The 16,035-nt window shown below is 42.3% G+C and overlaps 1 protein-coding gene and 1 long non-coding RNA gene across 2 annotated transcripts in view; both read left to right on the forward strand.

Moving 5' to 3' along the window:
* The first annotated feature begins 260 nt into the window (after positions 1 to 260).
* On the forward strand, positions 261 to 3,204 carry LOC130176654 (uncharacterized). The gene is made up of 3 exons (XR_008828901.1): positions 261 to 547; positions 2,365 to 2,506; positions 2,774 to 3,204. It is a non-coding gene; the product is annotated as an uncharacterized LOC130176654 (long non-coding RNA).
* Positions 3,205 to 4,684: 1,480 nt separating this feature from the next.
* The window catches only part of LOC130176932 (neural-cadherin-like), an 81,179-nt gene continuing 69,828 nt past the window's right edge, over positions 4,685 to 16,035 (forward strand). The window contains 1 exon segment of the mRNA XM_056388370.1: positions 4,685 to 6,184. Coding sequence (XP_056244345.1) covers positions 5,185 to 6,184 — 1,000 coding nt within the window. The 5' untranslated portion in view covers positions 4,685 to 5,184.

A 16,035-nucleotide genomic window follows, 5' to 3' on the forward strand; every position in this document is an offset into this window, starting at 1 on the left:
CAGAAAATGTAATGTCTTTAGAAAATCAATATTTATTTAGTTATCACTACCAACATGTATTAATCACTGTATATTTATATCTTAAATGGGCTTCAACTCTTACCCCCAGACTTTTTTGAAGTTTTACTTCTTATTACTTTCTCCACTTTAGATATTTCCTCTGGATCTCTCTACTGGAGATTTTATACTGCAGTTACAGTGGGCTATCAGTATTTTATGATATGTCCAATGCAGTAATCTTAATTTTCCAGCGGTCTGTGGGCTGTAGTTTTTTATGTTAAAGTCAATTTTTAAACTTTTGACTATCCCTATTTTCTTCAGTAATTTTCTGCTTTAGTTCTCTATAACATTGCCCACAGTCATACTATTCACAAGCCTGCAGTCCTCTAAGAAAACAGATGGCGGCGCCAAAGACCCTTCACTGTGGCTGAGCTGACTGGCGCCAAAAGGAACAGTAATGGAGGATATCCATCGACATTACTGCTTCAGTAAAGATATTTGGCAGGCTCTGAAGATGGATAAGAGGTGGGATGAATAAGGTAACCAGGTAAGGACGTTACACAGCGCCCAGGAAGAACTTGTATACCCGCGAAACAACGGTAACATTAACAAGCTTTGCTAGCAAACTCACATTTACTATGTTTACAAAGAAACAAAAATGGCCAAAACTGCATGTCTCTCACTTGAATGATGTCGAATGACAAAACTATAGCTCACATAAGCAGCGAAATATAGGCCATAGCTTACATGTACAATTCATTAAACGGCACAAATTCATTTTGGCCAATTCTGTGGTGGCTATATGAAATTTATAAAACCCCGTCATTATTCTTTTAATGATAGGCCCTGCTGGAAAACAACTCCTAAACTGACTATAAAGCAGTTTCCCTCCTGAACGGCAGCGAGGATGAACCACACTGCGTTTTGCGATGATAAGGAACCTCTGTTGGAGGGCACAATATGATATATGAGCATGAAGTCCAGAGCTACTCTTGTTAAAAGGGCACTTAACAGTGTACCATGAACAATATGTTTCATAGAATTAGAAGAAGTGGAAGAATGAAGCAAGGTTGAGTGTGTTTTTGAGATAGAGAGGAATATAAGGGATCTATTTTAATCTCTCTGACACTGAGTCATCACTGACAATTCTCACTGATTTGCAAAGGAAAATGGAGGCTCATAAGGTTTGAATAGGAAAAGATAATGAAGATTCTGCAGCTGGATCCAGTGGTTTGACCATGGATAATGAGCACTGGCAGTGTCTTTGCGTTTGGTCCCATGTGTAAATCATATAAGAGATGTTTCAGGACCACCATGACTGAAGAAATGATTAGTCGGCTTGGATCTGGAAGCCTTTAGTATTTTTTATGTTCTCTCTAAATGGTTCCCTCATAATCCTCTCAGAATCATAAATAGCACATTATTGAATTTACACTTTTAGTTCGTAGCCTTGAACTGGTCGAGTAATGGAAACCTGCCTAATGGCAGGGGCTTGCTGGGATAATTAACTGAGAAAAAGAACTGTGGAGTTTCATTGTACATCCAAGGCAATGTTCTTTCTCTCTCAACTGTGTTTCAAAGAGAACATTATCACGGCTTCTCTCGAAAATCTCACCTCTTGGTTTCGCAGAGCGAGAGGGACACCGAGCTGTGCTAATTTTCATTTTCTTTTATTTTTCAATGACTATCTCCTGTGTCTTTTGATGATGTGAGAAATCTTTTAATGTGCTAATAGAAAGTCGTCTATGTTCGGGGCTACAACGAGACACTGTTTAAATCAATGATCATTTCTTGTGTGCTAATCACTGAGGCAACCTCAGGCTCCCTTTAATCACAATGTTGATATAATAAAAGCTTTCCTCAGACAAGATGTGGCCCTGAAGTTGCACATTTTGTTTCTATTGAAACAACAGGCCATGCATTAATCATGAAATTATTTTTGGCTTTTTTCCTTCAAAGTGTTTGCTGTTCTCATTTTATCATACTCAATGAGTCTTTCAGTGAACAAAACGTCAGCCTTTAGGAGACAAGGCGTTCAAAGTACAAAGGCTAAAGAGAGACACAGTAATGAGATGGTTTGGTTTTGTTGGTCTTTTTTGTGCAACTGACATTTTCAAAAACCTGATGGCAGCTCCACTGCATAATTATTGGGGAAAGGTAAATTCTGAGCCAGGTTGCACACTTTGCTTAATAATGAATACCTATATTAATAAACAGCTATGGTTTCTACACCATAGCTTAAATACTACAGTAGGTGGTAGGAGCCTTAAGGGAATCATAGATCAAATCTAATTAGCCGTACCTAATACACGAGGGAAATGTCTTTATATTTATCCAGCTCCTCTAACTGCTTTTTGCCTTCAGGTTGTGATGAGGGAAAATGTCCTGAGGGACCCATATACTCAGGAACACAACAGTGAACACTTCTACAGAGCTGCTGCTCCTGTCGGGTGTCATGGTGTTTCCAGAAATGGCTCTTTGCAGCTCTTCCAGGAGAGCATGTGGGGTAGGGTTTCCATAAATGTTCACAGATGAATAGCAACCAGAGAGCTGGATGCTTAGTCATCCATTTTAATTGTCCTGTCATTCTTTAATAAACCTGCCTGTCTCAGCCAATTATTTCATTGACTTCTGCTGAACAGTCTATTTTTAAGACATTTTTAAACACTGTACTTACTCTGTGACATAAACTGCCTATTAACTGATGTTAGTGCCAAGTCCTCTTAACTTTACCTTCCATCATTTCCTGTTCTTTTCGACCTTGTTTTTCCAGGAAAAATAAGATGACAATCAACAACTTACAGAACATACAAGTTACATTAAGGAGCCGTCACCCCCGCCCCCAAATCCCATCATCCCTTGTCTCCGAGGAGCACAGAAGCAAAGGTAGAATGTTTTAAATGCTACAAGGCTACAACCTACAACCTTCAGAAGCCACGTCTGCCTCTGCCTCTGTCTGAGTGAAGGGAATGGATTCGGTCAATTATTCATTAAGTAAGCATGAAGCTTTCTAATGTTCGTTGGCTGCTTTCTTCAGTGTGATTTTTTTTTTCCTTAAATGCCCTGCAGCTCTCAGTTATCTGTTGGAGAAGAGGGATGATGAGACCGTTTTTTTTAATTCATTACAGCTTTGTTGTTTTTTGTTGTGGTGTGTGTTGGCGTTTCATCTCTGTAGATAACTGCTGCAACCCTCAAGTAAACTATCCCTCACACTCTGGCCTGGCCCCGTGATTGAATTAGCCTTTGCTACAGCTATCTCCCATGCTGGCAGTCACAGTGAATTTCACCATGTGAGACAACATGATAAAAGACAGGATTTGATTTGCATTCATGAAGCACTTAGGAAGTTCAAAGCGAAGTTACAGAGCAGAACAGAGCACGGGGGCCCTCTCAGACAGTTCAGACAGTGTCTATTTTAGATTTCACAATTTCACCTTAATGACAGTACCAGTGATGCTACATGAGGTCATTTCCCATCAACAGACTCCTGTCATATTTTGGTCTGAGGCTATTTTTGTGCACATATTTTTGAAATGCTTCTCCCTCCTAAGGTCAGATATTGTAAAAACACCAGTGAGTGTGGGGTGGCTCATGTGTCCTAGTGACACAGCCCACAGCTTGTGCCACGTAAAAAGAATGCACTGATCAACCAGTATGAGTTTTGTCCTCCAGCTGCAGGCTGAGATTCAAAATTGTCTGGGGACTCACAGCCAGTTACCAGTTATTGCCTGAAAAGAACAGTTTACTGCAGAGAGGGGTTTCGTCTAAAATTGCAGTGATGGATAGTGGTTTCAAATTGATAAGGATCTTTCAACGTGAGCTTTGATGAATTTTCAAACTGAATAAAAATGTAGTCCACAGTGTGTATGAGCAGAGGAACATTGCATGGCACTGTATTACATACAATGCATAACATTGCATCCCCAATGCTTATGAATATTGATCCATGCACATCTAAAGTAAAGGTTGACATGACATGGGAGAGAAACTCAATAGAGCACACAGCCGTGCTCTCTAGGCCATTATTTCCTTATCTTTTTGACAGTTCAGAGCCCTCAAGTCCATGTAATATTTAGTCTTCTGACTTGTCACGTAAAGAGGAGTGAGGGGAATTGGAAGTGTGCAGTCTGTGGGAATTAGCAGTAGCCACCTACAGATTAGGTTTAGAGTGCTCTGGGTATTTGGCACGCTAGCAGAGTGGGAAGGGAGAGGAAGAGCAGTCAGGGTGACAATGTTAATTTGAACTCTGGTGTGCATATAACACTGACTGCAAAGACACACGGAGCTACTCAGTGTAGGCTGTCTTAAACCATCATGTTTACACAGTTTAGCGGCCCAGATCCCAGCATTTGCATTTATATTGATGGATTTTACAGTTTTTTCTTCAAGCTACAAATGAATCATGGTTGTGTGAACATGTGATTGAAGAAATGCAGTGCATTATAGCAAGTGTGACCTGAAGTTTAGAGAAGACCAGAGGGTGGTGAGTTCAGTTCCTAAGATAGCTACACAGGGAGAAGGTGAGTGCAGTGCATGAGTAAGTCCTCTTTCAACAACAACGGCTGCAAAAGTGTTCTTGAGCAAGGCAGCTCTAGCTGCTTCATTTGAGCCATTACTTTCAGAGAGACTTTATTGGTTGGTTTCCAGACAGAGCGTCACTTGGAAAAGGAGCATATGTGTTCACTCGACCTTCTCTGGACCAGTAGGATGAGCGGTTTTCTCTCTATCAACACTTCTTTACGCTCAGAGCGGATTTGTAGCAGACTGTGTCATGCAGCTGGGAGAGCTCTAGCTGCGTGTGCACAGGCTCAGCCAGTGTAGAGAGGTTTGAGGCGGGCACCCTCCTGACCATCACACAGGGTGGGGTTCACCGAGGAGTTTCCGTCCCTGTGCGCCGCCACGCCCCCGCGCTTGGCGCTGTCCGGTGCTCTGGTGCTGAACGCTGGGTACGAACACAGCCGACTGCCTGCAGCGCTGTTGACTGCGCTCACACAGCCGTGTTACCTGGAGCCACGAGACGGATCTCCCAGGATGAAAAAGCCTGAAGTTCAGAGGGGTCTCCAGGAAGGATCATATCGTGGATAACTATGAGGGAAATGTTTCTCAAGTGTTTCTCTTTTCCTTTTTAATGATTTTCTACCAACCACCTTGAGTCGCTTGGAGGTACATAACTTGGCCACCAACATGATTTGGGGTGTTTTGTTAAGCTGCTTTCTGACGGCGGCTGCTGGATATCAAACACAGGCGCGACTGCCTTTCTTTCACGGGCATGTTTTTGAAAACTCGCCAACGGCTTCTAAAGTGAACGGACTAAGCATTCCGGTGAGGCGCATCAACGCGCAAAAATGGTGTCCAGTCTCCGGAATGCACTTCAAACTGTATGGGAACGGCAGCGAAGATTTCCGCGCCTTCGCCCACCACAAACGAGGAAACATATTATTAAAAACTTCCCGGGTTTTAGACAGAGAGGCTCGCTCAGAATACCTGCTGAGCGTGGGTCTGTGCTGCCAGACCTGCGTATCGGAATCTGTCGTCTCCGAGGTTGCGTCGGTAAAAGTGGATGTTTTGGACACCAACGACCACGAACCGACTTTTCGCAGTGCAGACACCCTTCACATAACTTTAGACGACACCACTGCTCTCCGTAGTGTGGTGTACAGGCTGGAGGCTGTGGACGCAGACAGCGGCAAGAACGCAGAGTTGACATTCATTTCTGTCCCCAAAAATGGCAGTTTCTATGTTGTCCCGAAAACAGGCGAAGTTTTGCTGGTTGACTCCATCCTGGGGCTCCCCTCGAAAGTCAAATTCTGCGTTTTTGCCAGAGACCACGGCTGGCCCCCTCTGACCAGTAAAGCTGTAGTGGTTACTATTGCTCCACAGAGATGGGCGACGCGTTCTGCTGAATTAGCGCGCTCAGGAAGGGCAGGGCGGTCGCCGAGGGCATTACTTGACCCTGGCACCGTGATTTCCCTCAACGTGTCTGAAGATGCCAGTATTGGCTCGGTCATAACGAGCCTGAGTCCCACCAGGTTTCAGTCAGCCGCCTATGAGTTGATCTACCCGGAGTCAGAGACCTCTCCGGTCACCGTGGGGCGCGACAGTGGAGATATCACGATAACCAGGAGGCTGGATAGGGAGACAGAGCCCTTCGTGGAGCTCACTGTTAAGATTCAGGATAAACGAGGTGTGTAGAATATTCCTCCATTAATCCGCACTTAAGTTGGGTAATGCACTCCCCTGCTTTCCCCGGGAATTATTTGCATTGTGGTGATCATGCCCTATTTAAAAGGAAGGCTGCGCATTATGTGCACATGGTAAATTGTGCCGCCATCTGGACACCTCACCCTTCATCAGTGGAGCCCCCCAACAGGCCTGACATGTCCATCACATCCATACAGTGATGTCAGTGTATCTGCACCATAGGCTTACTCCACAGGTGTGCCTCATTATCATCAAGCCATCCACATACCTGAAATATCCTCCCAATCATGACACCTTCAGTGTGGAGATTTTTCATGTACACTGATATTTGGTAAATTTATTATGATATGCATGAGATGTTTGAATTGTGATCGAACATTAGACGCTCGTTTGAAGCAGGGAGCACATGAGTTTATGTTTAAGGGTCTTTGTGAAGTGGTTGAATTATGTCCTTGATTGACATAGTTTGTGACTGTGAAGTTGTTTTCAGAGCTAATCCTTGCAGAGTGGCAATCCACAGCGACCCGGTCTCTCTCATCGTTTGGCATTACCCCTCTAATCCTCCTCTTATTCACTCTCTAGTCCCAGGGATTTGAAGTAGCACTGCCACATTCAGGCATCCTCTGAAAATCTGGGAGGAAAGGTGAATCCTGTCAGTTGTTAAAGTTCTGTTTCGCTCCTCCAAAAGTTCGAATTCAAGCTTAAAAACAAGAGGGGAAAAAACAAAAACAAAAGCAAGGAATCCAAATGATTTGCTTTGTAATTGAGCTGCACGGTGTGCAGGAAACAGTGTGCACTGTTTTCATTTGAATTGCGTACTGCTGTTACATTGCACAGCATGTTCTAGATTGTAATTGCATGCCTGATTGGGACACATTCTTGTAAAGGAGTGTCTGGAGGTTTTTCAGAGAGAGCAAAAATAGTCAGAATTCTGACGGCTTTTTTTTTTTTTTTCTTTTTCCCACAGATGCGTAACAGAAATAAGCCGCTCTAGCCTGACAGATATTCAGATACCTTCCTCCATTTTACCTCTCTCACCTGCAAAACTCTCCTCTCCTGATCAAAGGCATGGCATGTCCTTTATCCTGTGACTACAGCTTTCCAGACAGAATCCTGACGGAAGTCTGGGAGGACAGGCCTTTCTTCTGCTTGTCTCATTCCCAATCCTTTTTTTTTTAAAAGAATTTTTAGAGATTTATGCTAATCTCCCATGTGAATTTGCTTCCTACCGTTGCATGTGGGTTTGCTTGGGTGTTGCAATAAATTTGTGGTCTGTCTCACAGATAAAGGAGCGAGCTCACAGATACACGAGAGAAAGAGACAGGATGAGTGAGCTGCTTTGTAGGTGTGCATCTGCCCTTGTGGGTGTTTGTTTGTATGCAAGTGTGAGACTGCGTGGTCATATGAAAATTGACCCCAGGTACAAGAACAACAGTTTTAATAAGGCCCCATGTGTTGCATCGTCTCCGCTTATTTCACCATGGTGAACTCGCTGTAGCACAGAGCTGTCCGTGGTGCTGACAGTCACCTGCTGAATGTCAAACAGAAAGCACTGTCAGGCAACAGTCTGGCAGCAGTTCAAAGAATAGTCTAGTCAGCAGCATTTAGTGATAACCTTAAAAATATTTACTATATTATTCACATATATGGGTGGACCAAATGATAGCATGCAACAGCATGACAAGGCAAGGCCTCAAAAACCAGTGCAACAGTTGAAAAAAACAAGGCAGTGACAAAGGTATAGTACCACCTGTACCTTTGTAATAGTGCAGGTAGTTCTTATTGCAGCATCATTGTCGGGATTCCATTCAGCTGTCGAGTTTCCTTTCATTTTATCCACACCTTGTGCACTCTGAGCCTGTCATTTCATTCTAACACTAAGGTACCAAAACAGATGAAAGTCTAGCCTCTGATGCAACTACTACTACTACGACTATTAGCATTATCACCATACAGGCATCTCCTATAGCCTACATGTAAATGTGTACATTAGTGATTGGTTTTCTGCATAACTACATACTGTTTGTTCGCCAGTATAATTCCAAGAACACACATGTTCATGTCCCCCGTGAAGGGGGAAAAAAGTCCATGTGGTTACTGGTTAATGCAGATTTACTAAATGTGTGGTGAATGTGTTCATTAACTGGTTAATGTGTGCATGAAATGCTAATCACACTGGTGCAAGGCTTTCTTATGTTAATATGTTTGCTGTGGGTACAGTGTTATGATTAGAGCTGTTATTTGTGCTGTTCAAATGGTGATTAAAAAGTCTAGTTTGACACTTAGATATCTTAGATAAATTATTCTGGCACACTGCAGATAAGGGGGAGATGGAACAGCAGTCCTGGATTACTCTCAGTATGGGGTCTATCCTCATTGACATACTTACCTGAAAGAAAATGTGCTTACTAAAAACTCATCCTCTGTCCCCCCATGGCTCTTAGACGTGACATGTTTGAACACTGAGCTGTCTTTGTTGTCTGTTGTATTGATCAAAAACAACGATAAAAGATTTTTGTTTGGAATAAATGTTGAATAATAATGCTATAATTAGCCAAGTATGTGCCATCGAAATGTTTTACTATTAGGGCAGGGAGTGGAGTGCCACAGTATTATGCACAGATTTGACTCAGGAATTGCGCAGTTTGTCCTCCATGCAATAAAGAGACAGGCCTACATGGACCGCAATGTGTTTGCTCCTCGTAGTTATGAATATAATTAAAATAATTTACCATAGCTCTCATATCAGCCCCTGCTGATAACCACATCTGAAATAATTAGTCAGCGGTGTGATTGGCATTTTCAGCAGAAATTGATCAGTTAATGTAATCATGCAACATATTCTCACATCTGACTGCTCAATGGAAACAGTTTCATTGTTTAACCAGTATGCACGTATTCTTTACTCTTGCTCATTACTGAGGTAATATTATATCGCATATTACTTTCATGGCACTGTGATTCATTTCACCACTTACTTTTTAATTTCACCCCCAAAGTTAGGAATTACTTTCTCTTTTGCAAAAGCAAAACAAACATTTCACTTAATTTCTTTTCGTTTAATTATACTTTAGTCAAAACTTTCTTTAACTTGATAGGGAAATTAGGTTGTGTAACTCTTTATCTGAGAATATTTACAGTATGGAGCATTATTTTTAGATAGCTGTACTTTTTCAGAGATCATAATAAGAGGTTTTTGGGGGGTTTTGGGATCTAATTAGGACTTTAGTGAATGTACATAAAGAGGATTTCAGGACCCCTGACAAGCTTTGACACTGTTCCTCCCACTCTGATGCATCAGATTTAGTACACAGTAGTATCACCTTGTTTGTCTAAGGAGTCTGTTCTTGCTCAGGGCGCCATGAAAGCATTCCTTCTTTATCCTTGACTAGATCCCCTGCTAATGCTGGAGAAATATTTACCTTCTAAACTCTATTCAGAACACCAACAATCCCCAGAGAAAACAATGAAGTGATATTTTTCTGACATAGCCTCTGTGTATCAAACCAGCAGTACAAGAAAAAAAAAAAAGGTAAAAAGCAATGGAAGTAGGCCATGACTCATGACTCACAGTTATGTGGTGTTGTTTTGAGGAGAGGGAGTGAGGGACCTCTACAGCTCTTCCTGTAAAGGATTTTTGCTGGTCCACAGAGGACGTCAGTTTAGATTTGTATTGGTGGGGAATTTCTGCTTTTGGTTGTCCCTCCCAAAGAATCCTTTTCTTTGCACTTGAGTAGGAATCTGTTAATGGTATTTGACGGGTTAGGAGGAGTATTGAACAAGTGGTGCAGTCCTTTGTGAGTTGGAGTGGGGGATATTGGAGTGGTTTCCCCCTTTCCTTTTGGTATATGTGGGCAGGGTGGCATTCAGCTTGTGGTAATCACCTCTTCTCAACCTGTTTTGTCGGGGGGAACCTTCTCCCGCTCTCTCTCTGTCCTCTTCCCCCTTCCTGTCTGTCTCATAGTCAGCATCTGGCCTCATGCTGTCTTTAATCCAATTTCCCCTTTCCTACCCCCCTACCCCCCACCCCCCACTCCCACCCCCCCACCGCTCCACCCCTTCCCAATATTTGCATATTCCCCTTGTGATGTGAAATGAATTGAGAAGAGACCCGATCTCATTTTTGTTTGTAATTTGTGACTGTGGGGGATGTTTGTTTAAGTAGAAAACAATTTCACAAAAAGCTGTCTGCATTTATTCAATGTAGTAAAAAAATACGCCCGCGGTGATAATGTTTTTTATGTGATTGTGAGGATGTGTGTGATTTCATGTGCATATGCATGAGTTTTTTTGATTTTCCATGCACACGTCTAATTGTGTAAATTTGTTTGTGTATCACTCTGTGCATGTGTTAAATGTTATGATTGTCCTTTCAGTATCCCGATTCCCTGCAGCAGAGATTCTCAGATTTGTTGCATGTGACGACATGCTGCGAAGCTGTAACATGCCTGCAGCATTTGATTTCTGCTCTGTGGTCTCCCAGATATCAAATGGATGTGTCTATGCAACATCCCTGCAGTCCTCTCTTGTCTACAGTCCTAGCATGTATCTGATGCCATGTAGGAGGGAAGGGGAGAGCACAGTTTTTTTTTTAGAGATGGTTTTAAGCACAGATAACAAGAGCAAGGAGATGAAGGAAAGTGGATCTCTTGTACATGCAGAAGAGATTTTCAAAGTGGTTACAAGACTGTGCTATCAGGGGCACAGAAAGGTCAGAACAAGCTGTGTTGCTGGGGGCATGGTCAAGATCAAGAAGGTTATGGCAAAGGTAAGAACCCGGAGGAGGAATGAGAAACACAGGGAAGGATGGGGGCAGAAAAAGATGGAAGGAGTGTGTAAAAGTGTGCCAGTTTGTGAGATTGCTTTTTCCTGCGTGCCTATAAGCTTTACTCAAGACAAGTGAAAGGCATCCAGATCAGAGGCAGGGAGTTGTATACTGCTGATGAGAGGTCAGCTTGGTGAAACATAATTGTCAGATGGTTAGAGGGCAGAAGTGAGAAACTATTGGGGTGGTGGGAAGGGAATGAGGTGTGTATGTACTCCAGCCTGCAGTGCAGAGTGGATGGTTACAGGGCACAGAGGGGTGGGAAAAAAATATAGTACTGTACAACTGTGAAAAGGGCAGTGTGCGCTAGTATTGTTGGAAGACTGTTGGGGGACAAATAGTGGGAAGATGAGAAGTATGACCTCGCCTGTGGTATGAAGGGAGAAAGCAAAAGATATTGTGTGTGTTATATAGTAGCAGATAGGGATGTACCTATCTGACTCTTCTCTTTCTTCTGATTCTGATACCTTATTCGGTTACCTGCCGATCCTGAGTATTGATCCGATACCAGTGCTCTGTTGTTACCTAACTGAAACTAACGGGGATCATTTTCATATAAGGTAACATGAGGCCAGGTGTTCTCCAATAAGTCTTTCAAAGTAAAAGACACAATATGCTCTTCGTAGCTTTCCTTCAAAACAACACGTCATTATTAGGCACTAGAAACTGACTTGACTTAAAGGTATAATATGGAACTGCATTAAAATGTCGAATATAATTTGTTCAGTTGTGTACTTACGTTATCCCAACTGCTTCCAACAATTTACAAACCTAGAGAAATCAAGGTAATGGTTCTTTTGATGTGTCAATGGCCTGTCTGCTAGAAGCGGTCAGAATTATCCTCTGATAATTCGGCTCCCTTTAAAAACCTCCTGAACTTCTGGATCAGAAGTTGTCAGAGAAACAAGCTCAGCAAATGTTTGCAGCAGCTCAGCTCGCAGCCCACTTCAGGATGATTTTTAATGTGAAACTACTTTATTCAGTTGTTTTTTTTTTCATGGGTTTTTCGATCACCTGGTCTGTTTGTTTTGGAGAGGAGACCTGTGTGAATAATTCGGCTCCTGGTAAAAAATTTCCTGAAAAATTGACACTGACAGAATCGTAACTGGGAGAAGCTGACTGCACTGTCGGCAGTTGTGGTAAAGACAGCAACTATAATACCAATATCCCATTATATTTCAGAATATCACCAAGCTTCGTCTTTTGCTATTGTTTTGATTGAGAGACCCCTAGTGGCAGAAATATATAATATTACATATTGTGCGTGTAATAATTTTAACTAATAGAAACACTAAATAGAAACACCCCATCACATAATGACAATGACAGAATCTGCATTTATTATGAATCGGTCTTGTATGACTAATATCTGATTTGCTTAATAAGGTCTGTGTCAACCCTGACACCTGCATCAAATTCAGATTCTTGCATCACTAATACCACTACAGCAAGAAGAGGGAGGAAGAGAAGATATTTGTGTGTGTTTTTGTGTGTGTGCTGATGTCAAAGCAGAATAAGTTGACTTAAATTAGCAGAAAACATACAGTAATTATTAGAGCCAAAGTTGTGGAATGATTAGGTACAGTATGTGTCATTCTGTTTACACAAGCAATGTAATATCTCATTACGACAGAAACCTCAAGACTTAACCCACATACTGTAAATTATGCAAGTTTCGCGTGTGAGGTGTATAGGCGGATATGAGTGCTGCATACGACGCAGTGCTGTGAGGATAGTCATGGCGACAGAGAATTTTTATCTGGCAAAGGGTCTGCATTATTGATGCCCATTACCACAGGCATTGTCAACTCTAGACATTGCATGGAGGCAGGCGCTGTCAGGTAAATGTCTTGCTGACCTCCAACGGCACAGATTCCCAGAATGCCTCCATGCAGCCTGGTGTCTACCTGTGTGATAAATGAGCACGACTTGCACATTGTACAAGGCGCTTATCACCAACGGAGAAGGTTTTGTTTTATTAAATCTAATCTGTGATGCGCTGACATCAGCTTAGTGGGAGACAAAGGTGTGAGTATGAGGGCTTTGTTGACATAATAACATTTTCTGCTGTGGTGTTTGTTGCAATTGCCTTAATTTAGAAAGATCTATAGTGAACACATTAACTGCCTGGTCCTCTCCGCACTTGCCATTTTCCCCCGTCCATCCAAAACTTTTGTTTTGGCTCCACCTTTGCATGCTGGATAGCCTCTCAGTGGCATTTCCCCAGAGAGAGCTGAATTGATTTTGTGCTATTGATTAACCAGGAGCTGTTTTGCCCCCAGTCACAAAACATCACTTTAAACAACAATTTATATGTCGCCGAATAGGCAGTGACAGACTGTTGCTGATAGTTTACAAACTCGCAGAGAGGTAGGTTGTGTGATTGAGTCGAAGGGCTGATAGAACTGTCCTGAAGCACTCTAATGAATCAGCCTCTCAGACAAGCCCGCCTATAGGCTAGAATGAGCAAGGGAAAATTGGAGCTAGCGCCGGAATATGTCGTGGGAATTCAGTGCTTGTGCTTATTTATCTATTTGGTCTCGAATTTCTCAACCTTTTGTACCCAAAGGTCCAATTAACTGAGCATAACAATGGTTGCAGCTCTGCTCTCTGTGGCCAAAGGAGGCACTGATAAACACACAGGACACAGACAACTTTGGAAGCTTTGGTGGGTGAAGTGTGAACAAGGAGATTTTTAATGTAGGAAAAAAGATCACATGGCTGGCCAAGTTGCCTAGTGAGATGTTTTGACATGCCATGAACTTTGCTTTGGAGTAAAGCGCACAAATTGCAGAAATTGTGCGACACCAATTTGCACAGCAGAGTGTGTGGCTTTTGTTGAAAAGATGAAAATGACTGCCAAGCAAAAAGAGAAGAAGAAGAAAAATACTTTTGCTAAATTTTAGTCTGACTGGTGATCAAAAAGACTATGCAGAAGGCAAAGGAATTGCCACTCAGATTTGAAAACGTGTTTGAAGATGATGTCCATCTCATGGTTCAGCTATTTAATCAATCCCAGGAAACAGAGAAATAGTCCACAACTCCGTCATAGCCAGAGGACGGCTGATTACAGTAGCAGGTGTCTTTGATGCAGAGAAAATGTAGTGTCTCTCAGGGCTGATGAGCATCTAGCAGAGAGCATCTAGCAGAGAGCATGGGACTACATGGGCTGATATGGATATTTCAAGGTGCGAGATTGAGTGTGTTGGAATGTGTGTGAAAGAGAGCGGGAGATAATATAGAGAGATATGCAGACAGAGGCTCTGACCACCACAAAGGATGATATACAAAAAAACACTTTTGTTCCTGCTTGTTTTGTGAACTGGCTTGGACTGTTTATTGTATGCTTTTGTTGTGTTCTTCCCATCTGCATTTGAACATTTCTGCTATGCCTGTTCCAAACTTGGCTCATGTGCTTGTGCATGTGCATGGGGGTTGTGTGTGTATGAGGTTTTTTTTCTTTTTTTTTTTCTAACAGTGTTCCAGCTACCAATGTGTGTCTGCTCTCAGCGGAACTAGTGAATGTCTCTCTCTCTCTCTCTGCCTCGATAGCGTAGGGCTTAATTCTGTGGTCTAATCAGACCATATGGTCTCTACAGTCTTATGATGTGCTGAGAAGGATGGGATAGAGATGCTGCTGTGTAGTTAATAGTGCCAGCCTTGCTGCGGAAACACAAAGACATGCGCCACTGCCACACATTAAGGATCAAGACCTGGAACTGAGTGCACAGAGTTTGCTGCTGCTCTCATAACCCGCTTTACTCAAAATTAAACAAAGGAGATAAAAGAAAAAATTAAATAGAAAGTGAGAATTTACAGCTTTTACTTTGTGTATCCTATGCAGCATTATCTGCCTTTCTGCTGTTTAGACTCTGTCCACAGCCTTTGCATTTCATTTTTCATTTTTCAAGTTATCGACTCATAATTACTGCTGCCCTTTCTGCCCCGACACCACAGCTGCTGTTTAATTGAGTAATTTCAATAATTAATTGTGTGAATGTGCGTTAACTTGGTTTTGATGGATATCTCTCACTGAGAAATTTCTGTGACTGTCAAACACTAAATTGAGGATCTGTCCCGAAATGTTGGGTTAGCCCCATGAATAATTGTACGCTCAAAGTTACAAATGAGTCACTCAGCTTGTCTTAATATTTGGATTGAGTGTGAGATCATATATTTACACCAAATCCTACTGATGGAGCATTAGTTTTTTAAAAATATTAATATGAGATCCTGTTCATCCACTGTCGAACATGTGAACATTATCACAGATTTGGGGCATTAAATTTGATTAAGATCGCTCTTTAACATGTATGTTAGATATGATCATAGATTTCTGTTGTTAACTTTGCATCTGATAGCAGATGCTGTGGTAAATCGTGATGAGGTGGGGGAGTTTAACACTTGGTTTCTCTCGCACACAGTGGGTGATAAACATTGATCTTGTTTAATCTTGCTGGCCTGCTGCTAATGACAGGAGATGATGGGCCACACAGGACAGACTGCTCACTGGATTAGATATCTAAATGAGGACTTTATCCTCATCCTCTCTTCCTCTTCCCCCATTACCAATAAGCCAGACAGCACATGCTGAGTTACAGTTTAATGCATGTGACTAGTGGTAGTGTGTAGCATGTTTTGTGTACATGTGTGTGTATGTGCGATGCAAACAATGGACAAATCATGTTCATGCAGCATTCACATTGGAGGGACACTGTCAGAGCTTGAGTCCACACTCACACTGCTGCTCCATACCAATCTGCCGTACTTCCAAAGGAATACATTTGCAATGTTCAATTCATTATAGTACCTTTGCACAATAACAGACAGTGATAGGGTGTTCCCAGAATGCCTCCCTCTCTGGAGTGCTAAACAAACACAGACCCAGGTTCTGGTTTCAGTGATAGATTATTGCTGTCTCACCCATACACTGTGGCTTGTTTTCCCATTAAACCTGCGCGGCTCCCTCTGTTGCTTCTGCCTGGCCCTGGTCTTTCAGTGCGTACGTG

This window comes from Seriola aureovittata, chromosome 10 (assembly GCF_021018895.1).
Source record: "Seriola aureovittata isolate HTS-2021-v1 ecotype China chromosome 10, ASM2101889v1, whole genome shotgun sequence".
In the NCBI taxonomy this organism is placed as follows: domain Eukaryota; kingdom Metazoa; phylum Chordata; class Actinopteri; order Carangiformes; family Carangidae; genus Seriola; species Seriola aureovittata.